Source organism: Salvelinus namaycush, chromosome 15 (assembly GCF_016432855.1).
Source record: "Salvelinus namaycush isolate Seneca chromosome 15, SaNama_1.0, whole genome shotgun sequence".
Taxonomy (NCBI): Eukaryota; Metazoa; Chordata; class Actinopteri; order Salmoniformes; family Salmonidae; genus Salvelinus; species Salvelinus namaycush.
In genome coordinates this window covers 33,279,431-33,305,139 of record NC_052321.1, presented here as the reverse complement: position 1 = coordinate 33,305,139, position 25,709 = coordinate 33,279,431, and the positions used below count along the sequence as shown (strand labels likewise).

Genomic DNA, 25,709 nt, shown 5'->3' with positions numbered 1-25,709 from the left:
CACCTTCGATGGCCACTGTCATGCTGGAGAAGTGTGCTCTTCATGGATGAATCCCGGTTTCAACTGTACCGGGCAGATGGCAGAGAGCGTGTAGGGGATAGCGGTTTGAGGTCAACGGTGTGAACAGAGTGCCCTATAGTGGCGGTGGAGTTATGGTACGGGCAGACATATGCTACGGAAAAACGAACACAGTGGTAGGCCACACAAGCTCACTGAATGGGACCGCTGAGTGCATAGAGCGTTAAAATCGTCTGTCCTAGGTTGCAACACTCACTACCAAGTTCCAAACTGCTTCTCGAAGCAAAGTCGGCATAACTGTTTGTCGGGAACTTCATGAAATGGGTTTCCATGGCCGAGCAGCCGCACACAAGCCTAAGATCACCATACGCAATGCCAAGCGTCGGCTGGTGTGGTGTAAAGCTCGCTACCATTGGAGTCAGGAGTGGTAGAAACGTATTCTCTGGAGTGATGAATCACGCTTCAACATCTGGCAGTCCGACGGACGAATCTGGGTTTGGTGGATGCCCAAAAAAAACACTAGCTGCCAAAATGCATAGTGCCAACTGTAAAGTTTGGTGGAGGGGGAATAATGGTCTGGGGCTGTTTATGCTTCGGGCTAGGCCCCTTAGTTTGTCTAGTTAAGTAAAGGTTAAATAAAAATAAACAATTCTAGTGTATGGAAATCTTAAAGCTACAGCATACAATAACATTTTCCATACAGAAATGGTTTGTCAAGATTGGTGTGGAAGAACTTGACTGTCCTGCACAGAGCCCTGACCTCAACCCCATTGAACACCTTTGGGATGAATTGGAACGGTGACTGCATGCCAGGCCTAGTAGCCCAACATCAGTGCCCGACCTCACTAATGCGCTTGCGGCTGAATGGAAGTCCCCGCAGCAATCTAGTGGAAATCCTTCCCAGAAGATTGGAGGCTATTATAGCATCAACATGGGGGGACCAACTCCATATTAATGCCCATGATTTTGACATGAGATGTTCGGACGAGCAGGAGTCCACATACTTTTGGTCATGTAGTGTATCTGTGATCAATCTGTATTCCCAGTCAGGTGAAATCCATAGATTAGGGCCTAATTAACTCATTTCAATTGACTGATTTCCTTATAGAACTTATTAAAATCTTTGAAATGATTGCATGTTGAGTTTACAATCTGTTCAGAGTATATGTATTGCGATTCAATGTTCCAAACATATTGCTCACCATATGTCTGCCCGCGCGGGGCAAGAGAGCCATGAGAAAACGAGCCAACTAGCACAAAAATATTATAGCGATAGTTAAAACAATACGATATCGTCAAAAGTAATATCCCGATAAGTAACTATATCAATAGGGCATTCTGACCACTGACTGACCAGTAAATGTTGTGCAAGTAGCCTGGGTAGAACACAAAACTCATAACAAATCAAGTAGAGAGACATCCATGATACTCTCAACAGTCCACACACCCATGCTGTGGAGCACTGACAAACTGTAACAAGTGCTGTCTTGTCTGAACAGTGACATAGCACACAAAACCATCGATTTGGGGGTGATCTCTCATAGCAACATGATTCTGTCATGGCCACTGAGACTCAGAGCCACAGTCTCAACAACACTTCCGTTGGCAACATTTCAGTTATCTGATCAGTAGCTACCAGCTAGCTGGGGCCTGGGCCAATAAAGCCATTAGCTCAGTAAGGTCAATCTAAAATAGTGAAATATTAGGCAAGCCAAAACACAATTTGACTTCTGGAATCAGATCCTTCAAAAGTTCAAACCAAAAATAAAAATATCCATATTTCTGAAGATAAGGCTAATCAACACTGAAATAGAAATCTATGTCAATGCTCCAGTTACACAGGTTACACGTGTAGTCCATCAACAACAGACCAGCGCAGTCCTACACAAACAGAGGACCTCTTAACAGGGCTGGTCTTGAATTCTACACCTCTACTCAGAAGTTCACACCTATTCAGTAATTAGCCTACTTTGGGGGGGGGCTGTGAATAGCTATGAGTACCTAGCGTGCACAGCCAGAAGTTTATTTTCCTCCTTTGCCAAGCAAAAGGCTTCAGCTCTGACACCACACCACCAGACCAGGAATAGCAACAACATACAGCAGCACACCCGGCAATCTCACCCTGCCTATTGGATAGACTCAAAGGGGAACGGAAACAACCACAACATGTTGCTGGAGTGCAGACAAAGGACACAGACAGGACCTAAGCTACAAGACAGAGCAAACCTGTTAAGTCAAGACTGGGCAACTTCATTTTTCCTCACTCAAGTGAGAAAATGGATATAGGCTTTCAACAAACCTTGTACAAAAACACCCATCCCAGTTATTTTTGGCTTAGCGAATTCCTTCCTATCTAGCCCTTTCATACAGTCGCACACCATTCAGTCACAGTTCTCCTATGCTACGGCATTTCATGCATTACAGTAATCTAAAAGTCCACCATACAGTTGGTCTGTCTGCATGTCACAAAACAAACTGCCATTGCTTTGTTGCAATTGTGTGTAGCCTAACGTCAAAGCATGCTTCCAACTTCAGCATTGACCAAAATGACTCAGTATGAGAAGACCAATAATGGAATGCACTGAGGGACAAAGAGCATGTAGGAGCATGCATTCACAACCCAATACAAAAAAACACTTGCTGTATGGGTATTGAACAGCCACATTGAAATGTAAAGGACAATCAGCAGGCAAGGCCACAACTCATACAGCACGGACACTAATTATTCAAACACAATCATTTGTATTACAAAAAGTACATTTCCTTTGGTGTCGACTTAGTAATAGGTCAATTGAATGTTTTTTTGCTTTATAATAAAAAATACAATTAAAAAATAAAAAGCAGCTTTTCGCAAGTTGTCAGGAGTGAATTATTGGGGCTCAGGTGGGAAAGGTGCCTGGAAGTAAAGACAACGACAGAGCAGCGAGAAGACAGTGAGAACAGAACAGCATTAAAAGCCACTTATCTAAAAGACAAAAGCTTGTCATAACCTGTTGCACTTGCAGGCCTGGCCCGCCTCACCCACTCCAATTGAATTCAAAGGCAATCAACAGCTTGTTTTTGCCATGTAGGAAACACCGGTGTTGAACACATCTTTCTCTCTGGTAGTGCTGTGTGAGTCCTAACAGAGTGGACAAACATGTTTGACACTGTGGGCTGTCCAGTTGTCAGGATGCCTTGGTGGGAGGAATAGGCCAATTCATCCCAACAGGCGGAACTTTCAGACAGCCGCACTTGACTACACACTAAAGAGGTTCTCATTAATTGTTCATAGAAAGGTTGCAATGCATGTGCTACATCTACTCCAGATGATTTGCACACTAAACCTATATGCATGTAGGATATATCTAGCCTAACCTACACCATGACAACTGCTGCGCAATGCCAATATTGGGAGATTCCATACCAGGAAGACCCAAAATATTTTTGGTATCTCCAATTGTTCTGGCAATTCCCACATAGAAAACTAATTAGGACGAAGGATGTTGGATTTGATTTTTACTAAGGATGTAACAATTCGCCGAAATGCATCGGCCCCCAATTCAAATGTTTAAGATGCATCGGTCCGTGGACACCAAACCGATCCAAATATAGCATGCAATGGTCAGAAAATAGATTCAAACACTAGGAATCGGCAGTTCTTTTTTTTTTCTCATAATACATTCCTTCCGAAAATACTGCACCAGTCGTGGCCTAAAGTTGAAAAGCTCCTTGTAAAGCTCTGGATCACCATATGACATTTTGGGCAAAAAAGGCAAACTCCGCTCCATCATTCATTGAATCAGATTGGTCATTCATCACAAAACCCATTGGCAAGATTAGCAAACTTAGCCATGACATGCCAGCAATAAACACTGACACTACACATCCAAGTATATCTGACCAAATTATGAAAAGACAAGAATTGTAATTTTGAATTCTGTGAAGTGAGTGAATGTATTGTTTTCTATCACCAATGACAAGCCACCGGGATCTGACAACTTGGATGGAAAATTACTGAGGATAATAGCAGATGATATTGCCACTCCTATTTGCCATATCTTCAATTTAAGCCTACTAGAAAGTGTGCGCCCTCAGGCCTGGAGGGAAACAAAAATTATTCCCCTACCTAAGGACAGTAAAGCCCCCTTCACTGGCTCAAATAGCCGACCAATTAGCTTAGTTACCAACGCTTTGTAAAATTTTGGAAGAAATTCTGTTTGACCAGATACAATGCTATTTTACAGTAAACAAATTGATAGACATTCAGCACGCTTATAGGGAAGGACATTCAACAAGCACAGCATTTACACAAATGACTGATTGGCTGAGAGAAATTGATGATAAAAAGATTGTGGGGGCGTTTTTAGACTTCAGCGTGGCTTTTGACATTATTGATCATTGTCTGTTGCTGCAAAAACTTGTGTCATGGCTTTACACCCTCTGCTATATTGTGGATAAAGAGTTACCGGTCTAACGGAACAGATGGTGTTCTTTAATGGAAGACTCTCCAACAAAATCCAGGTAGAATAAGGAATTCCCCAGGGCAGCTGTCTAGGCCCCCTGTTTCAATCTTTACTAACGACATAGACACAGAGTAAAGTCAATGTATGCGAATGACTCAACACTATACATGTCAGCTACCACAGCGACTGAAATGACTACAACACTTAAAGAGCTGCAGTTTGTTTCAGAATGGGAGGCAAGGCATAAGTCAGTCCTAAGTATTTCCAAAACTGAAAGCATTGTATTTGGGACAAATCATTCACTAAACATTGTAATGAGTAATGTGTTAATTGAGACTAAACTGCTTGGAGTAACACTGGATTGTAAACTGTCATGGTCAAAACATATTGATACAACAGTAGCTAGGATGGGGAAAAGTCTGTCCATAATAAAGTGCTGCTCTGCATTCTTAACAGCACAATCAAAAAGGCAGGTCCTACTGGCCCTAGTTTTGTAGCACCTGGACTACGTTCAGTTGTGTGGTCAAATGCCACAAAGAGGGACTTAGGAAATTTGCAATTGGCTCAGAACAGGGAAGCAATGCTGGCCCTTGGATGTACACAGAGAGCCAACAATAATATGTATATCAATCTCTCATGGCTCAAAGTGGAGGAGAAATTTACTTCACCACTACTTGTATTTGTGAGAAGTATTGACATGTTGAACGCACCGAACTGTCTGTTTGAACTACTGGCACTCATGCATACCCCACAAGACATCTCTTCACAGTCCCAAAGTCCAGAACAGACTATGGGAGGCATACAGTACTACATAAAGTCATGACTACATCAAGTAACTGATGCAAGCAGTAAAATTTGATTTAAAAAAAACGTAAAAATACACCTTATGAAAGTGGGACTGTGAAGCAACACAAACATGAATACAAACACACGATAACGTACACACTATTCACACACAGGTCAAATCTGTTGTAATGTTTAAAAAAAAAAGTATAACTGCTTTAATTTTGCTGGACCCCAGGAAGAGTAGATGCTGACTTCGCAGCAGTTAACGGGGATCCATAATAAATACAAATAACTGGTTGTGCCACCTTTAGCTGAAATTTCTGCAACCAAAACGATTCCTGTAGTTGTCGATCAGTCTTTCACATGGCTGTGGAAGAATTATGATCAGTGTTTGGTTTTTCGCCAGACATAACCCATGTCATCAAAATGTTCCACTTTTGACTCATCTGTCCATAGAACATTCTTCCCTGGAGTCTTGAAGATCATCCAGGTGCTTTTAGGCAAACATGGGTCCAGTTATGTCTGGCGAAAACCAAACTGCATTTCAGAGTAAGTACCTCACCAATGTTCAAGCACAGTGGTAGTGGTTTGGGGATGCTTTGCTGCCTCAGGATCTGGACACCTGGTCACCACTAAAGGCACCATGAATTCTGCTCTGTATCAAGAGAACTCTAAAAGGAGAGAATCAGGCCATCCGCCATTGAGCTGAAACGCATCTGGGTCATGTAGCAAGACAATGATCCAAAACACAAGCAAGTCTACATCAGAATGGCTGAAAAGCAAAATATTTAAAGTTTTGAAATGGCCTAGTCAAAGTCCAGACCTGAACCCCATTGAGATGTTGTAGCAGGACCTGAAACGAGCAGTTTACGCTTAAAAGCCCACAAATGTCAGAGTTAAAGTAGTTCTGCATGGAAAAGTAGGCCAAGATTCCTCCACAGCGATGTGAGAGGCTGAGCAACAACTACAGGAAGCGTTTGGTTGCAGTCATTGCAGCTAAAGGTGACAACCAGTTATTGAGTGTAAGGGGGCAATACATTTTTCACACAGAGGCATTGGGTGTTGCATACCTTTGTTAATTAACCCTTCACACTCGTGAGAATTGGCCTATATGAATAGGGATAAATATAAAATGTTTCTTCCAGAAGAAATATGAAATGCATATGCATAACCATGGTAGCAATTACAAGGTTACAGTTTGAAGATTGGACAATTATAAGACTAAAGGTGAGGACAAAACCATTAATCAGACAAGACAATGCAAACATTACACTGTTGATTTTATGTGCATTTTACATTTACGCCACATTTGATGATAAAGAAATCTTAAAATACTCTGGATACATTCAGCAACATATGAATATTCATGGGTATTTGGGGTAGGTGCAGCATAAGACAAGGGTTTGAGTGTCTCTAAGTGGCCCCACACCTCTCCAAAGTGTGCACAGTTCCTATGTAATTTCAATGCACTTTGACTCAAAGAGCCTTCAATTATAAGGTGCTATTTTCAGCTCTCCTAGCTGTGCTGTTGAAGAACTAGAGTAAGCAGACTTGTGTTTTTTGGGGGGGGCACAGCCCTGCATCGCAGCCTTTATGCATTCCAAAAATGGTCTATTATAAATCACAATCTGGTCAGGTGGGTATCATTTCAAAGCGTGTTCTATTGCCAACATGGCTAGCTAAGTCACAAAAAACGATCTTACAGTGTTTAGGCTTTCACAAGGCAATGCAGAGAAGCAGATGGTAATTTTGGTGCGCATAGAATTGAGTCACGAGGGCACGCAGAAGCGTGTTCCCCGCCAAATTTCTTCCCAATACGACAAGCATAGCCTCATTCTGCTCAGAACAACCCAGGATATGACAACACAGTGATCATAAAAGTAAGGGCGGACCCCATTTAGTCGACTGCTTCATTGTTTGGTCGATATGCTGTTGGTTGACCGAGATTTCTTTAGCCAGACGCATATTAGATTTTTTTTTTCTTCATGGTACACACAACAGTCTGATTTGTACTTGTCCGAGTGGACTAATCCATTGGGGAGGCCGTGTGGATGGCACAGTCCATCACTCCAAAACGTGCTACTGAAATTGTGTATGGTTATATTACGTAAGAACAATGGTGCAACACAAATACAAATATTATTTTATAACAAATTCGCTTCCTTTCGCGTTGGATAGCGGTTGCTGTCCGCGGTTCTGAAACAGTGCACTGTTGAATTGCTGCATTTTCCTAGACAATGTTGCTACAGTGTTTGTGCACAATAGCAAAGTTAACTAGCACATTGGTGTGGAGGACAATGCGGTGGAGGCAGGAGCGGTGTGAGGAGACGAGAAAACAGCCCTGGCCTTAACTGTCTAAGAAAAGTGGAGAGGAAAACAACTTAATTAGGTCTATAATCAATAGCCTAAGTGTTAAACGTACCTGACTAAGTCAACCACATACACCGAGTATACAAAACATTAAGAACACCTGCTCTTTCTATGTTAAACATAGTCAACCACAACATGTCGGATAAAGCAATTTCACAATTGACTGTTTTGTCATTCTGCCCCTGAGCAAGGCAGTTAACCCACTGTTCCACGGGCGCCGAAGATGTGGATGTCGATTAAGGCAGCCCCCCCGCACCTCTCTGATTCAGAGGGGTTGGGTTAAATGCGGAAGACACATATCAGTTGGACAACTTACTAGGTATCCCCCTTTCCCTTTTAATCTTTGTCATGCTGTTATAAAGGCTTTACACTTGTTTTCCATTAGAACAGCCTCTCTGGTATTACTTACAATTTATTTAGTGTTGTTTACACTGTTCCAAATGGAGAGAAAAATACTGTAATCTAGCAGCACCTGTTTATCACAATACGAACGTAGCTCTTGCTCCTACCCTCCTTGATCTCCATGTTATTACAATTATGATCATAATACATGTAATCAGTAGGCTTAGTATAGCAGCCTTGTATAACCATAATCCAACTGTAGGCCTAAAAGTGCATCATGTTAAGCGGTCTTAATACGCAACTTACTTAGACCTATATGTACCAATCGATCATTAATTTGTTCATGTCATCAGACAGTATACGAGTCATTCATGATTTCAAATACAATCAAGCATTTTAGTTTTAAAATAAAACAAGGGAGCCTTGAATAATTCGCCTAAACAAAAAAATAAACGTTCCATGTCAGCAATAGCATGCGACTGTTTTTAGTCTTTGCTGTAATAAAGGCTTCACAAAAAAAAAGGTACGCTTAGAAATTAGTGTTGTTTACACTGTTCCAAAATGGTCCGAAATAATATTGTAATCTAACAGCACCTATTTGGCACAATTATGAACGCAGCACCTGCTCCTTACCTACCTTATTTTTCTAGATCTCTAGTAGTTTTCACAACTATGTCAAATTTCAGACATCTGACTTCCCCTTTCCCTCCTGAGCAACTAGTAAACATTCCCCCGTTATGCTGTCACATGTGTTACAGTGTTGGAGTTTGTTATAACCAATTTATTGATGTGAATATCATTGGCTATATGTCAGGTGAGAGAATAGGGCATGTTTTTCCTAAACAAATAAAGGATTTGAGTAACAGAACTTAAGCCAGAAATGGCTGTAATTATGCTGCAGTTTCAGCAACATGGATTGCACAAAACAAAAACAAAAAACACTTGATGTTCTGTGGTGGTTGCTGCAGCAGGGAGGAGAGAGAACAGGTGCTAGTCACAGGCACTCGCTGTCTTTACTTTCTTTTTTTTTTTTTTTTTTAACAGCGCAGCAAGTCCGAGCCCGATCAAATACACTTTGGTCGTACTCCCTCTAGTCATTGTGTCTTAATTATTTCATAAAACGGTGCACCTAAAGCGTCAGACAAGCTCAGTGCATGTCAAAAACAGACTCAAGAACAGACTCTCGGTTGATTTTTTGTTGTTGTCAGGGACAGACCTAATAAACGTTGACACTGTATATTACAGGAGTTTTATGATATGGAAATGTGAAGTGCACATTTGGACTCACGGGTGTTTGGCTTGCTTATATGACAAAGCGGTATTTAATATAATCCTCAATGTCTCATCTTTCAAAATACATTGAGTCATCTTTATTTACAGCCTTCCCGTCACTCAGACTAAACATTTGCAAAGTTGCCCAATTAGCAGGAAGGATGGGGGCAACTTCTTGTCGCTTGCGGTGCTCAAGTTCAGAACAGTCAGTCAAAACCAATACTGCGCTGTGAACCAGAGAATTTGAGCTCTGACGTCATGTATAGCATGTTACTGTAGAGCCACTGCATTTCAATTTAGGCACTTGTTAGTGTCCAACTCTGCCATTTTCAACCTGTATAAGGGTATGAGTGTAAAGAGTTAACTGAAATAAGTATCCAAATGTGTTATTTGTGCACTCAGGTTCCTTTAATATTTGTTTTTGGCTGAAGATCTGATAACATTCAGTGTCAAAAAAATGCAAATAGAGAACATCTGAAAGGGGGCAATTACTTTTCACAGCAGTGTAAGTTCAGCAATTGGACTCTTCTCTCCTGGAGGAAGCTTTGAATTGGTCAGTATAGCCTACAGTATGAAAAGAGTGCAATCCTCTTGCATCTCACAACTGCCTGTAGTTATTGGACTGCCTGCTGGACTCATGAGTTGAAGCAAAATGCTGTCATATCCAGGATGGAGTGTTATGCACTCCACCCCTCCTGACTGCACCTGTCCATAACCTGTAATAGATGGAAGGGACTTCATGCACACCCACTGGAGAATTGAAGACAACTTTACCCAGAGAGCTGCAAATGTCATTGTGTGGTTACTGGTTTGACAGCCAAATCCTTAGACAGACCATAGATGTATAATGCCATAATAGTTCTGGTTAGACAGCTGAAGTTGTACTCTACACAACGTATTCTGATTCGCTAGGTAAAGTGTAGGCGTTTATAAACACATCAATGTGATAATTACAGCAGAAAGTGTTTTGTATGTAACAAACACACGCATTGATTGTTTGCCAATAAGCAGATCGACACTCAAGCTGGGTGATGTTTGTGCAATGTTCCACATGTAGCCTACACCTGTAGGGAGATTAGTAGTTCTGGGATTTGTCGCCTGGAAAATATCTAATAGCAGACATAAGGAGACAAAAACTAGCCAGTTAGCTATAGAATATTGCTTTGTAGGACTGCTGACTGAAGACAGGGCATTCAACTTGCAGTTGTTACTCTTTCCACTGTAAAATGTTAACATTTCAGACACTGGTTCTGCAATTTTGGCATAACTGGGATTTCAAAGAAATCCGCTAGTTAGGCTAGCCGGCTGCAGCTATGCCCAAGCTATACTAGCTAGCTGCTGTCAGCTTGGCTAAATACAGGTCAGCGCAGGCTTTAGCCAACGCATTGAACTGAATTAAATTTACCATCTTGATATGGTGAGTCAGGACAGAAGAAGTCCTAAACTTCTCTACAATAGCAAAGCTAGCTTTGCTTACCTCGCTGTCACTACTCACAACTGTACTGCCCTTGGTTTGTTGTGATTGAATGGCAAAGACACACTCACATCAAACCACACTCCCAAGACAACTCACATTTGGCTTCAGTCATGGCCGCAAGCACTTAATGAGCAAGAAAAAAAACAAGGCCAAACCATTAAGGTCAGCGTCCCTTTAAAGCATAAATCATTGCGCATTTGCACACATTTGGGCCTATAGGCCCAACATGTGAGATGATTGATGTTGGACAGTTAGGCTAATGGGTTCTTCTGATGGGTTGACTGACTAAAAGGCCAAACAGACTGTCGATGAACGGTTAAAAGCAGCAGGTGGCTGTCCTATCGCCTCTGACCACAGAACAGCTGCCTTCATTTTCTGTTAATTTCCCAACTATTCTACATGTGGAATTGCCACCGTTGGTCGACACCCAGCAGGTGATCTACTGCGCACAGCTGAAGTTTGTTATTGTGTCTTTTCCTCAATGTTTTACAGTAGTTGAGGTTATGGAGTTGCTGTACAATATTGAAATCGATGGAGACAACATCCACCCTGAAACATCTGCTTCAGTTCCCTGGAAGTGCCAAAGCCTTCTCTGGCTGTACAATTAACCACTGAATGACTCGCTCAATAATCAGGCACTAAGCCTGCATCCTCATCCCAAACCACAACCGACAGAATGAAGAATTAAATCAGAAACAGTTACAAGTCACAGTAGACAGTAGCATGAGAATAGGTAGAAATAGGAAGATTTCAGCATTATTGTACAACAAAAATCTGTCAGAACTCACGGCGACTTTGTTCAAGAAAATGCTTTTTGCCAAATGGCTTATTGGGCTTTATCATCCAATCCATTTTGAGTACTGCACTGTAGGAAAATCTTGCAACTACACTCTGCACAAATTATCAAAACACTGCTGTGACACTGAACATCCCACATGGCAAAAACATACCCTTTAAAACCTCTCAGACAACTGACTTGTTAAATCACAGTCCAGGCCTAAGTACAAAGTTTGGGCTAAATGCGTATTTGCAAGACAAACAAGTGTATAGGACTAATCATGTGTGCCATAACCTTTAGCACTTCACAACAAGCAGCTGTTTACTTCTTCAAAAGATTGTCATTTTAAGACTCACAGTTTAAATGGGAAGTGATGCACTTTAAAGCACAACCGTTATCGAAAGTTTTTCACTCCTATTAAAGATGGACATTTCCACGTAAAAGGACACATATGAGCACCAACATTTGAAGTTCATAAGAACATGTCAAATTGGGTGTCAAATGAAAGCTAAGAGTATATTTGAGAAATTAAGGCATGCATTTTTCTACCATTTCCCATCCTAAAAATTTGAAATAAGCAAAGGTTTTGATTTCTGGTCAAACACATAGAAAAGGGGTCTTAGACATCTACCAGAAAAGTCTTAAATGTATTAGAAATTGATCAAACACACTAATGTTGAAGTAATAACTAATATCAACACATATTTGGTTTGGGATAAATGATTTGCCTTCTACGTTTAAGGGGGAAAAAAGAAACATTGCCTTCCATAAATTGCATGGACTGTGTGCAATAGTGTTTAACATGATTTTTTTAATGACTACCTCATCTCTGCACCCCACACAAACAATTCTGTAAGGTCCCTCAGTGAATTTCAAACTACAAAAATGTTGGTTAGACCTCACATTCGTGTCAAAACTCTGAGGAAGCATATACGACATGGGCAACATGTATTATTTAGAAGATTCGCAAGTTTAGTTATTAATGTGTTGCATAGACCTCTTTCTGTGTTTTTACAAACATTGCCGCAGGACTGCGATGCGCGGAAGTTGGTTGCAGAACAGGGGGAGTTATAGAACGCCAAAATGCTTGAGTGCATTTCACACTACTTTTTGATTATAATTGGATTTCAAGGCTTGTATGAATGTCATGCTTAATATGTTTGTTTCATCATCGCAAATCAGCTGCATTATACTTTAAAAAATTACCAGTAAAATGGCTCTTTGGCTAGCGTTTGCTACAGCCTATATCAATGCGCGTTAGCATTCTAGCTAACAACTGCTGCATCCAAAATAGTTATTTTGCAAAGATCACAACCAACTAAAATCTTAGCGACTGTTAAAAGCAAGATTCAAAACATAATTGTAAGCGTATGAGAACCCCAAAAAGTTATTTTGTTTAATAGTCATAACGTACATCTAGGCTGTGTTGAATGGGCGCAGATGGCTATCTTACTGCAGCCAAGCGTCGTCCGCATCTGTGCGTGACGTTAGTACTGGAAAAGGGTCTATTCATCCTCAAATCTAGTTGCATGTTTGCAAATCACATTGAATGTCTTCAAATGTTAAGTTACAACTTTGCTACCGTTCAATTTTTCCACACGATACAAGTTTGCGAAATGACACATTTGCAAATCATGATACAATACAAGCGTGGGTATCGACATACAAAACTTGCCTACTTTAGAATGGCATGTTACCCCATTGATTAGTATTATCCATGTTAATAAATGAATAACTTAGGAAATTAGCTATTTGACTATTTAGCAACACCGCCACACACAACCGTTCATACACAACAGCAAATTAAGATAACATTTTCACACATTGCCACATTCCTGTTTACAAAACGACCATCCGTGTTACCATCGTTCGAATTGGCTAACAAATGTGTGAGCTTGTTGTGCTGCCTGTGCCGAAACTTACTAACGTTACCTAGCTAGCTGTTAGCTTGCTAACGTATTGCCAAAACAAGGTGGAAGTTACCAAGGTTATTGATATATAGCTAACTAGTTGATAGCTATAAATTAGTTACATTTAAGCAAAACGAGATGTCAACGTTTATAACAAACGGTCTCTCCAATTGAAAAAGGCCTTTTCCACCAATGTACAGGAACACATCACAGTCAAGCCTTGAATCAAGGGTGTAGCAGTTAACTACCTATGCCATGGTGAGAAACCTATAATGGTAATGCTAATTCCGTACAAAGCAAGTCCAGAACGTTAGCTAGTTAACGTTGTGTGGACAAATATTTAGTTAACCAATTAACGTTACCTAAAGTGAAATGCAGAGCAGTCTTGCACGCCACCCACCTCGACTAGTAACTAACGTTAGCATTGTTAATAGCTAGCTAACGTTAGCTACACCAATTCTGTTCTGACTAATTTAGCGAGGCAACTTGACGAGATATGTTAGCTTGTGACGTGCACAGCAATGTGTCAACTCAGTTAAACAATATTAGCTAGATTTGTTTTTATTAATCCATGTAGTTAGCTACCTATTTTAGCCATAGTTAGAGTACCAAAGCAAAGGTTCAAGCTGACCTGCTGCTGCGAAAACTCGGAAATGAAAGGTCTCCAATCCCCTTGCTAGGAGCACTTGCGGGGCAAAGCAGCGCCGTCTTCACGGTTCAGCAGAATCCTTACAAGAAATAATAACCGTATCCATACGGTCTTAATAACTATGAAATAAATGAGTCAAATCGTTCTCCTTTCGGCCGTATTGGTGCGAACGTCGTTAATCACAGTTAACGTTCCTGGATAGCTAGCCAGTCACTAATACAAAACTACTGGTGGGACGTCCACGCAGCGTTCTGACGTGCTTGGCTTGCTTATTCAACGCGTCCGCAAAACTATCATGCACGCGCAAAAAGATCAAAGAACATACGGAACCTCATGCATAAGCAAATCAGACACACAATTTACTTATCCATTGAACCTACATGGTGAGTCAGCACTTTTTGGTTGCACCTCGACTCACGTTGAACCATTGAACATCCATTGAACATACAGTAACCTTTCATGAAAAGTTGAACAAATATTGTTCACTTTTATAGGTCATTTACATTTTGGGAATAGGCCTAGGCCCACTTGAAGAAACAAATTAGAAAATGAGACATTCTTTAAATAGATTAGTTGAGCCAAAATTATAGGACACACCACAAGTTCTGAAATCCATATTTAGCCATTCCATAAAGTAGGTGCAAAAACGATTTGAGAGCAATTTAAAGTTCCAACCTTTATGAAGTTCACAGCAGTTTATACATGGGCATAAGAGTCATTTAATAATTCATCTGTTTTCAGTTTCCATCAAGACTGTCCATAGTTTCCATCATGAAAAATGTATCAGTGACCTGACTTCAGGATACTAAGGTGTCTTTGAATGGCACCCTAGTCTCTTTATAGTGCACTACTTTTGACAAGGGCCAATAGGACTCTGAAGTCCAAAGGTAGTGCACTATATAGGGAACAGGGTGCCATTTGGAATGCATTACTTGTGCCAGCTTCTTCTGGTAGCCTGCTGTAGAGGAATGTGATCAGTAAATGTTTTTTCCCCTCCAGTAGCTTTGATCAATCTTTATACTCATTATTGAATCATATACCGGAGGCAAGGTGCCATCTTATCTCAGAAGACATACAAGCTTTGAACTTGAGACAAGCTTCCCGTGAGGGTAACCTATTTGCATTGTGTGTAGCCTAGCCATACAGATCAGTGTGCCTGCGAGCACCTTTGTCAAGGAAGCATTTTTAAAACACCTGTGTGTATCTCAAGTGTACATCAACTTAAGGTACTATGGAGCTGTGTATTATTGTACACTTCATACTGTAAACATTTGCTCCACATCAGACTGTCCACATCCTCTCCTGGAGATATGAGCCACTCAGTTGAAGTTAGTGCAGCTATGACTGCCTCCAGTCAACACACCCATTTGCCCGTCTACTTGACACTGTCAGTTGTTGGAGGGGGGGGGGGGGGGGGGGGGGGGGTAGTTAGATGTGGTCTGGATGGTAGATTATGCACAAGAGCCAGAGGCATGCCGGAAATAGTGGCGGGGCAAAGTCCCTATGATGTGTCATGTCTAAATGGATCTTGCCAATCTCGTCTTATGTGATCTTAACAGCACAAGGGGTTCATTGCCGTGGGGTGGAGGGCAGCAAGGGCTGTAATGTTTGAACACAAATTAAAAGCCATTGTGAGAGTTCTAGGAGTGTTTTACAAGTTATGCCACATTGTGATAACACATCACTAAACATGAGAAACGCTAATGATAGACACCAGCAGAAGCACGCCTTAGTCTGTAAATAGAGAACTGAAATTAATTAATCAAAGCAGAAATTTCAGTGGTGTAAATAGCATATTTTTTTTAGTGGCTAGTGAAAAGATGCAGTGTTGATTTAGTCAACGTGCTCCTTCTGTAAAGTCAGTGCTTTACTTGAGACGATCATCAACAATATTGCTCAAAGACCCTTTCCTCCAAGTAAACATTAAGTGCTGAAGATAAGTCACCACTCATGGAAAAACTATAGAAATCTCACATGACCAACAAGCAAAGTCTAGAAACTTGCTCATGTTTGCAGGGTTAAAAGGATTTGCCTGACAGTGCATCATTGACTAATGTAAAGTAATAGCCTAAGTGTGTAAGTTCCACTGTGTACAGGTAGGCTACAATTAGTTTCTCCCCAGCCTATCCAAATACTAGTTGGTTATCAAACATTTATGTATCAACTCTGCCACCTAGTGGGATGCATTATACAATCACTCAAGACAAATCCTGTATCGTCTTTACATGGAGAAAAATCTGTTACCACCACATTTATTGCATACAGTCTATACATTACCAGCTTACACAAATTACTTGAAGACCAAAGTATATGAATTGGCCATAAAGGAATTTCACTTTTCAAAATATGTTTTAACAGAGAACAGACCGGCCTAGTACAGAATGTGACAGTCCTAGTGGCTTAAAGCGTGTGATTCAAGCTACTGTACTTTCCTGTTTAAAGACAATTAAGGGAAGTCTTTGGAATCATATAAATAACTTGAGGCTAGGCCATGCTAGTCATTCTATTTCTATGGCTGGAACCAAACCTGCTAGATATTAAAGTTTTCGATCTCCACAGACGTGAGGGTGACGTCATTGTAGATACCCAGGTGTTTGATTGAGTCGAGGTCACGGATGCGGTGTTTGAACTCCAGGAGGTGCGAGCTATTCACTGCCACCCTGAACTCGTTGTTAGTGCACATGATTTTCATCTGGAAAAACACAGGACCACAAACTCATTATGCAAAATCAAAGACTGTTGATATGAAATTAATGTCACTCTACTGATCATACAACATTCATAAATAAACCTAAAATGACAACTGAAAAAAAAATCTAATATAGGGGTGTCCAAGTCTGTCCAAAATGGCACCCTATTCCCTATAGTGCACAACTCATTTTCAATGACCCTGGACATCAGTTTCAGAACTGATTGGTTGACATGAAGTGAACAGGAATGTAGATCCCTCACCTCAAAGGGCTGGCCCTGAGTGAAGGGGAAGTGGTTGTGTCCTCTCTCCTCTTTGCCCCATTTACTGCCAATCAGACTGTTCCTCACAATCGTTTTCTTGCCCTTGTCATCAAAGCGAGGGTTAATGTGCATGGCAATGTCATTCCCTTTGGTCAGGTTCAATGTGAACCTAAAAGGAGATAGTAACATTAGTCAAGATTACCCAGACATTTACATTAAAGAGCATGGTAGCTTATGTGCCAGTCTGTGCTATAATGACAACTGTCTCATTTTCATGTCAAACAATTTAGTTTGGCTTGACAATGACCAATGGAGTTTAGCGCACAATCAGATCTGTGACCAGGCAAATAACACGGTGAAGCGAGGATTTTGTGATAGACAAATGCGTTTAACTAGTGTCTATAAGTCAGACAACAGCATTATGTTTTATGAGGAATGCGTGCTGTGCAAGCCATCTCATCAGCATTGATGTTTCCATGGTGATGTATGGGCTCCGAGACTGTGGCCATGGTTAGTGCTCTTGACTTTAGTGATTTGTGGTAAGTATTATCTGGCATTGAATTCATATCATTTGTTCATACCTCACCCATTGTCATTACATGACTGACAATGTAATCAGTTGAGAATTATAAATAATGTGTCAAGATGCTGTTGGGATTAGGCTACCGTCTGCCAACCTTGTTCAAAGAGACACCATTGATTTAAATTTCACAACTATTTTTTTTTTTTAACTAGCCACTGCTTGATTATCTATGCAAATCCTCCCATTTGTCTTTTTTACATCACAAGGTAGATACTTATTAGTCACATTCTGACAAACAAAAGACACCATATTTGATCCTTTGCTTGAGGGTAGCCTGGTTCCAAATTGGTTTGTGCCATCATTTTAACCTTTTGTCATGCCAGACATGTTTGATATGACAAGATTACACCAGACTGGTACCCAGGCTACAGTAGAAGAGGTTTGCAGGCAACATGTCAAGGGGGTATGCCAATCAAGTACCTATAATTGGCTACAAGACTGAAATAGTAACATTCAGAATAATAATGTGGAAATGACTGCAATGGAGATATTCACAAGTCACCTAAATTATAACTATATTTTGATGTGAATACTGACATTTTTGCATTGTGGTTAATTGTCCCGTTAATGGTGATGACCATGTCGTCATAGCATCCATTTGGCAGGTTCTGATTATATGGCACTTTCTGTTGGGGAAATAAAATGGGTCCATTGAGAAGAGAAAACAATTTTAAAAAACTGCCGTTTCATTCAGACAGGCTTACAAATATCAGAGTAGAGGTCTTGATCGCTGTCAGCCACAACAATAATGAAGCATAAGAACGTTGCTCTTGGTTTTTCAAAATCATCATAACCAATATCTTCAGGATTGAACGTCTTCCCTTACCAGTGATTGATGTTGAGGAGCAGTAGGTTGGCTAGGCTGCCCTGGCCATGTTGGCTGGCTGGGCGGTCCTCCCCCTGGTTGCCCGGGCCAGGTTGGCTGGCTGGGCTGTACTCCACCTCCATATTGTTGCCCCGGCCATGAGGGTTGGGAAGGGTTTGGTTGTTGTCCAGGCCACATGGGGGTGGGCTGGCCTGGTTGCTGCTGACCAGGCCAAGCCGGTTGAACACCAGGCTGTCCTGGCCATGTTGGTTGGTTGGGTTGTCCACCAGGCCACACGCCCCCACCACCCTGCTGGTTGTTCTGGCCTGGAAAGCCCGGTCCACCACCCAGAGCATCTGACAGCTACAGGGGAGCAAGGGGAAGAAGGGGGATGAGAGGATTGGTGATGTGCACTGGTTTAATGTTTCAAGATGCCTCCCTGATTTATTTAAAATGCATGGATATTCCTTCACTAAACAAATGACAGATTTAAGAAAACTACTTACATCCATTTTATCTGAAAAAGAGGGTGAGAAATGTGAATTGTATGTTTCAAATACTGGAACCACAGGTCTTGAGAAAGTACACTTAAATGTTAGTTTACATTACAAACTTTAGCCATAGCCTTAATCTTTGTAACCATACCAGTCTCACATAGCTATGACAGATACACTGTGTACATAAGATTTGCATGATAAACTTACTAGGTGAAAGCTATGATCCTTATTGATGTCACCTGTTATAGTCACTTCAGTGTAGATGAAGGGGAGTTGACAGGCTAAAGGAGGATTTAAGTCATGAGACAAGGATTATACATTTAAAAAAATTATATGGGGGTTTGGAAATGCAGACAATTACATTGATAGAAGCCACAATATGCAATATTAAAGCTGCTCCACCCTAAAAAAGATTGCCCTCTGAATGGCACAAACAAAGGGGCAAGAAAATATTTGTGCTTTTGAATGGGGTACAGTAGGTGCCAGGCACACCAGTTTGAGTGTCAAGCACTACAATGCTGCTGGGTTTTGCCACACTCAGTTTCCCATGTAGCAATGTTCCACCATCCAAAGGACATTCAGCCAAATTGACAACTGTGGGAAGCATCCCTGTGGAACACTTGCAACACCTTGGAGTCCATACCCCCAACAAATTGAGGCTGTTCTAAGGGCATAAGGGGTGTAACTATTAGGAAGGCATTCATAATGTTTTGTGCACTGTGTATACATTACTGATAAGGAGTACTGCTTTCTGTACAGCATTGTAAGAATGCCTTCATGTCAGACCATAACAAACAGTGGGACACTAAGGGTGGAAAAATTCCAGTAACTTCCCCCAAATTCTCTTTTTTCCCCACCACTTGAGAAATCCTGGTTGGAAGACTCCTGGAATTACATCAATAAGCATGACATCTGGGAAGTCACCAACCAAGACTTCTCAAACCATGGATTTTTAGGAAGGTTACCAGCATTTTGCAACCCAAGACCCATCCTATCCTCACCCCACATGTCAGACCAGACCTAGTTTGAGTCTGGAAATCTGGTTACCTAGACTTGTCACATTGCCTCCCCTGACCCCCCCCCCCTTTTTTTAAACATCGCTGCTACTCTATTATCTATGCATAGTCACTTTAAATCTCCATTTTACCTCAGCTAACCAGTGCCCCCACACCAACTCTGCACCAGTACCCCCTGTATGTAGCCTAGCTATTGTTAATTTACTGCTGCTCTTTAATTACTTGTTACTACACTTATTTCTTAACAGCATTGTTGGTTAAGGGCTTGTAAGTAAACCTCACTAAGGTCTACACCAGTTGTGTTCAGCACATATGACAAATACAATTTTATTTGAAATGAGGTGCCATGTTTATTTCAGCAGAGAGCCATAACACCCCTGCACACATTAAATTCATTTCAAAAGTAAACCAGCCAAGGTATTCATGTCAATATGCATTTCAAGATTAGCCTACTTCCTGGATTCTGTGCGTAGTGTAGCCTAACAATTACATTGAGGATGAGAGAAGGGAAGTCTCAACTCCACTTAGATTCCTAACAGGCTGTCACCATTACATCAGATTAATGTGAACTGCAATTAAAGAAAAACATGAACCAGAGCAACAGGATGTTGACAGACTAACAATCATTCAGTCAGAACTGCTAAGAGTTTAGTGGAATGTTCAGTGCAACATGGAAAGTTAGGGCATCACAACACATGAATGGCATGTCTGTTAAAACCTCTCCAAGCACCATTTGTTAAATACCATTCTGCATTGCCACTGATTAAAAGGTACTCAGCATTATGACATATGTGCAAAGAAAATAGCATAGTGGGTCAATTTCCACATCAACATTGAACCATGAGGCTAAACTTCTCAGCCATTTTGGTCCCGTACCTACCACACTCTAAACAGTGTTTTCCAAACTCAGTCCTCAGGACAAATCAGTCTATCAATGCAGATTAATATCTCCATGCTAGAATACAAGGAACTGACACGTGAACACTGAATTCCTAGACATACCTGTTGTGCATTGATGTCACCGCGCTGCCCTCTTCATATGGCAGACATATACCAGAAATGGTGATGCTGCGTGTCAGGGCGTATTTATACAGGTTTTTCCCCAATGCCACTCCTTTATTTCCCTAATCCCTATATGGGAGACCACACCCTAATGCAGGGTTCCCCAACTGGCAGCCCGCACGCCGAATTTGGACCGCGGGTGAGGCCCCACAAGTTTTCTGTGCAAAAAAATGGAATAATGTTTTATTTCTTGATTTTTATTGTTGTATATACAAGACTGTAAAAACACCAGCAAATCAGCTCCAAGTGATTTTAATTTTCGAAATCTGTTCCAAAGTATTCCCACGCATAACATAGAGATATCTGTGGACGTATACAAATGTAAGCAAGGTTTGAAATGTTTATGTTTTAGTCAAATGTTATATCTGTTTGGGCTTCTTGTGGCCAATTTGCAGTCTACAAATCATTTGTAGTTAAGTTCTGACGCCCTGACCATCCTCTCAAGAAAATAATTGTCCCGCGGCTGAAACTAGTTGATGATCCCTGCCCTACGAAGCCACTTTCCCACCTGCATGAAAAGTACGTACAACAACATGACACAGGTTTGCATGTGTTGATTTGAGAATTATGTATTTATAGTACAAGTTGTACTGTACAACTATCAAATAACGGTAATGTAAGATTCTTAGTTATCTGTTCACTTTTTAGTTATGATGAGGGAAACGTTTCCATGGAAAGTTTCCATGTGTACACATGTTTGCACCTCTGGGAGGGTCTGTTTGCAGACAGCTCCAACCACAAAGGTCTAATGCATACAGTAGGTGGGGGAAAAGAACGTTCCGTTTCTATGGCTTGTGGGTGTGGGTGCAGGAATGTTGTCAAGCAGACTTCTCTAATGTGTCCCTTGTTTGTAGAAGTCAAACAACAACCCACTCCGAGTGACAGATTTGTTCTGTGTTTACCATGGATACAGGGTGAGGTTTGTTAGCATTGTGATCTATAGGATCTTTATGTTTGTTACTAGGTGTGACGTTTATACCCACCTACATTGCAACCTACAGCTAATCCCTTACCATTATCAAGGCATCACCAATGAACCACAGCAGGCCTGTCAGAATGGGCAGGTTTAATTCAAACCAATCCTCAACGTCATAACCTGAATTGATAGAACACAAGGGAACAAAGATGGAACAAGAAACAGGATTTGTCTGACATTCTGTTCCCCCTTCTCATATTACTTTTAAGAATGAGCCCGGTGATGAATCAAACACTGTATGATGCAGGACCCCCCCCCCCCCCCCCCCCCCCCCCCCCTGCAGCATTCATGCTATTCTTCCCAGTGCATGAGTGGCAGGCAAAACTAACGCATACTGTACCCACACATAAGCATATTCTTTGAAGCTTTAAATTAATACCCACTGATCTGATAGGAGTTTCAAAAAACACTTTCATACACAGACCAAAATCCCACTAATTTAACATGCCTGCATTTTTATACCAGCTTTTTTGTATATCTGAAAGGCATAGGGGGTAAAAAACATGGAAAAATAAAAGACCTAGTCTTTTCAGACCCTGTAACCAAAATACAGGTTTCAGGTCTGTGGGAATAGTTCTCAGCTTTTTTGCAGGTAAATTCATTAACACTTCCATTGTTTAACATCTCACCAATTTGAACTGCACACAGCCCCCATGGTTTAACAACACCACCCACCCCTCCCAATTTGCCAGTCACCCACTGATATGTATAAAAGGGGTCTACTTGCAATAAGTGGTAAATAAGAGGCTGTTTGAAAGGGGGTCATATAAACATGTATTTTTTTGCAGGTAACATACATATTCTGTCTGAAATGGGTAAAAGAGTCTCTTACACTGTATAATTCTTTCATACAGTTGTTTGCTATTTCGCAGCCTCTCCAGCACATAATGATGAGTCCAAGTCAAATCTAAAGCCCCTTTTAGCAAGGGCTTTCTGCCTGCTGTGGGTTAGGTCTATAAACCTTGTCAATTATTTGAAGAGACTCCCTTGTTCATTAGTCCATACTTGTATGAAAGAAAAAATATCAGGCACTATTTAAATCAAAATACATTTCCTGTAAAATTGTAGACAGTTTACATTAATACAACTAATTGTACCAGATATGAAAAAAATATTTTTTTGGCAGACATTGTCTATATTTCACTTCATTCTGTCACACAAACAGAAAATCTGTAGGTGATGGAAGATAAATGACAAGTATGAATGTTATAAGGGCACAAGGCAAGACCCAGGTGCAGACACAGGAGGCAGATGGTTGAGGTCTTAAATGTTAATTAATCCAAAAAGTGGTAGGCAAGAGAATGGTTGTGTACAGGCAAAAGGTCAAAACCAGTTCAGAGTCCAGTAGGTACCGAAGGGCAGTTAGGCTGAATGGTCAGACAGGTGGGAATGGAGTCCAGAAAACAGGCAAAGGTCAAAACCAGGAAGAATAAAGAAGAGAAAAAGGAGTACAGGAAACCCCACACTGGTTGACTTGACAAACATACAAGACAAACTGGTACAGAGAGACAGGAAACACAGGGATAAATACACTGGGGAAAATAAGCGACACCTGGAGGGGGTGGAGACAATCACAAGGACAGTTGAAACAGATCAGGGTGTGACAGAACGTCAACCAAAATGACTGACAACTGCTGTTCAATAACTGCACTAATAAAGTGTCCTATATATCAAATGTAATTACCTTTATCCCTAAAATATACTTACTGACCTGGACACTTAATAACAGAAATACAATTTCCTGTTACAAGTAGCAAATTACACCCCTTGCCCTAAGACATAGAATATTTCTGTTGCAGACAGGTTACATTTCAGAAAGATCAAGTTTGTCAGCGTTCTTTCACTGAGCCTGGCATTATGAGGGTGCATGATGAGGCCTCCATGACTAAACACTCTCTCCACTGGGGCACTGGTGGCAGGCACAGCCAAACCTGTCATTGCTACATGCTTGAGCCTTGGAAAGTCTTTTGCATGGATTCTCCAAAAATCCAAGCAATCAACTTAATTTTCATCAGAAGATACTTGATTGTAGTGAATAATCTCTGCTCTGACAGATTACTTTATGTCTGCTTTCTTCTTGCTGATCTTGTTGCGGTAGCCAGAGAACATTCTGGAGGTTTTGGCAGGTGGTTGTTCTTCTTCTTCACCACTACTGCTCTCCTTAACGGTGACTCTCCGTGCCTCAGCCAAAACAAGGTCTGACAAAAAAAATCATTAAATGATGTATATGATCAAGAATATAACAGTATACATTATACATAAAAAAAGTGACATAGAAAATGTTGCATGTTGCAATGCATTGTACCTACCAATCAGACTCTCCTTCAATTCAGCTTTATCTTCATGTGGTATGAGGACATAATGATCAAGCCAGAACAGGCAGAAAGATGGGTCCAGCAGTGCAGCCATTATGTATACATTGTCACCAAATGGAGGTTTTGTTGCCTGTCATCCGAGTGCTCAGTTCTGACATTCACAAACAGCCCCTGGAATCGGCGTTTGAGTGACCGCTGCAGTGCTTTTACTAGACTGACTAGGTGACGACTTGTGCTCAGTATACTTTGAAGACGATAGTTGAGTGACGGTACACAAGGAAGGGCAGCATTGAGTCACCACTTTCTCCCCCTGAGTAAGGTCGGAGGCCTGGACAAAAGGGTCCAAAATGTCCACTAGATCCAATAGCTGTCTCCATTCCCTTGGTGATAAGCAGAGCTCATTGTGTCCTTGGGCCTCAAGTAGAGTATTGAATCTTTGTTGATTCAGATTGGTGACTGCTTTAACAAGCCGGAGGATGGAATTCCATCTGGTAGACACAGCAGCAGGGATACTACGATTGGCTCCGAACTCAGCTTCAAATGCTTCTTGCAGACCACAGGTAGTATTTAGTAAGCTGAACAGTTTAGTTACCTTAGCCATCACACTGTTTATGTTATTTGTTTCCTTTTGTCCATCTCTAATCATCAGTTGTAATGAATGGGCAAAGCACTGTAAGCGCTGCTGCCTGCAGTTGGTTAGGATAGCTTCAACATCAGCAATGTACTCTTCACCAAATTCTTCCCATAGGCTGGGGTTATCCACATCATCATTCATTGCTTGCTTTGGGGGGAAAAAATGTGAAGGCCTTTTTCATATTTACAGCATTATCACATATGATATAATCTAATTGATGTTTTATGCCAAAATTAACACATATTACTTCAAATGTATCACTGATCCTTTCCCCAGTGTGTGACCCTGTGAATCTATCACAGCTCAACAGAACTGATCCCAGTCTGGGAGTTTTTTTCTCTTCCATGGCCATGTAATGGGCCGTTACTCCTATGAAGCCCCTCATGGTGCTGTCAGTCCATATATCTAGTGACAGACACTGATTCTGTCTTCCCTAGGGCACTTTTGATTGTAGCCTCTTTGTTCAGTGTTAAGTCATGCAGGCGCCTGGTCCTGTGGGCCTCTATATTTGTCATTTACCACTGACATGAAATGCCTAAAGTGAGGGTTGTCCACTAAGGACATAGGCAGGTTGCAGGAAATGATCAGGTATTGGAGTATAGCCTCTGTTATGGTCTTCTGCCTGGGGTGGCCCTGGCTGTACACATGGACACCTGTGGTGGTCAAGAATGAGTCAATGCTGCTCTGTCCTTCTGTCCCTGGGCTGGCCACCTTTGCTTAGCAGAATTCAGTGAACCTGCAGATGAACAACATGGTGGAAAGTTGTTGCTGACTTGACATGGAAGTACAAGGACACAAACGAATATATATGGTCTATGGGAT

The 25,709-nt window shown here is 41.2% G+C and overlaps 2 protein-coding genes across 2 annotated transcripts in view; both read right to left on the bottom strand.

Annotated features, from left to right (window-relative positions):
- The window catches only part of fbxo34 (F-box protein 34), a 42,331-nt gene extending 28,034 nt beyond the window's left edge, over positions 1–14,297 (bottom strand). The window contains exon 1 of the mRNA XM_039009797.1: positions 14,030–14,297. The gene's annotated coding sequence lies outside the window, so the exon portion shown is untranslated. The remainder of the gene's footprint in view (positions 1–14,029) is intronic.
- Positions 14,298–16,577: 2,280 nt separating this feature from the next.
- On the bottom strand, positions 16,578–18,899 carry lgals3b (lectin, galactoside binding soluble 3b). The gene is made up of 5 exons (XM_039009111.1): positions 18,894–18,899; positions 18,409–18,750; positions 18,120–18,208; positions 17,000–17,168; positions 16,578–16,739 (listed from the first exon to the last, which is right to left on the bottom strand). Exons 1-5 carry the CDS (start codon positions 18,897–18,899, stop codon positions 16,578–16,580), a joined length of 768 nt encoding a protein of 255 aa, XP_038865039.1.
- Positions 18,900–25,709: the final 6,810 nt, after the last annotated feature.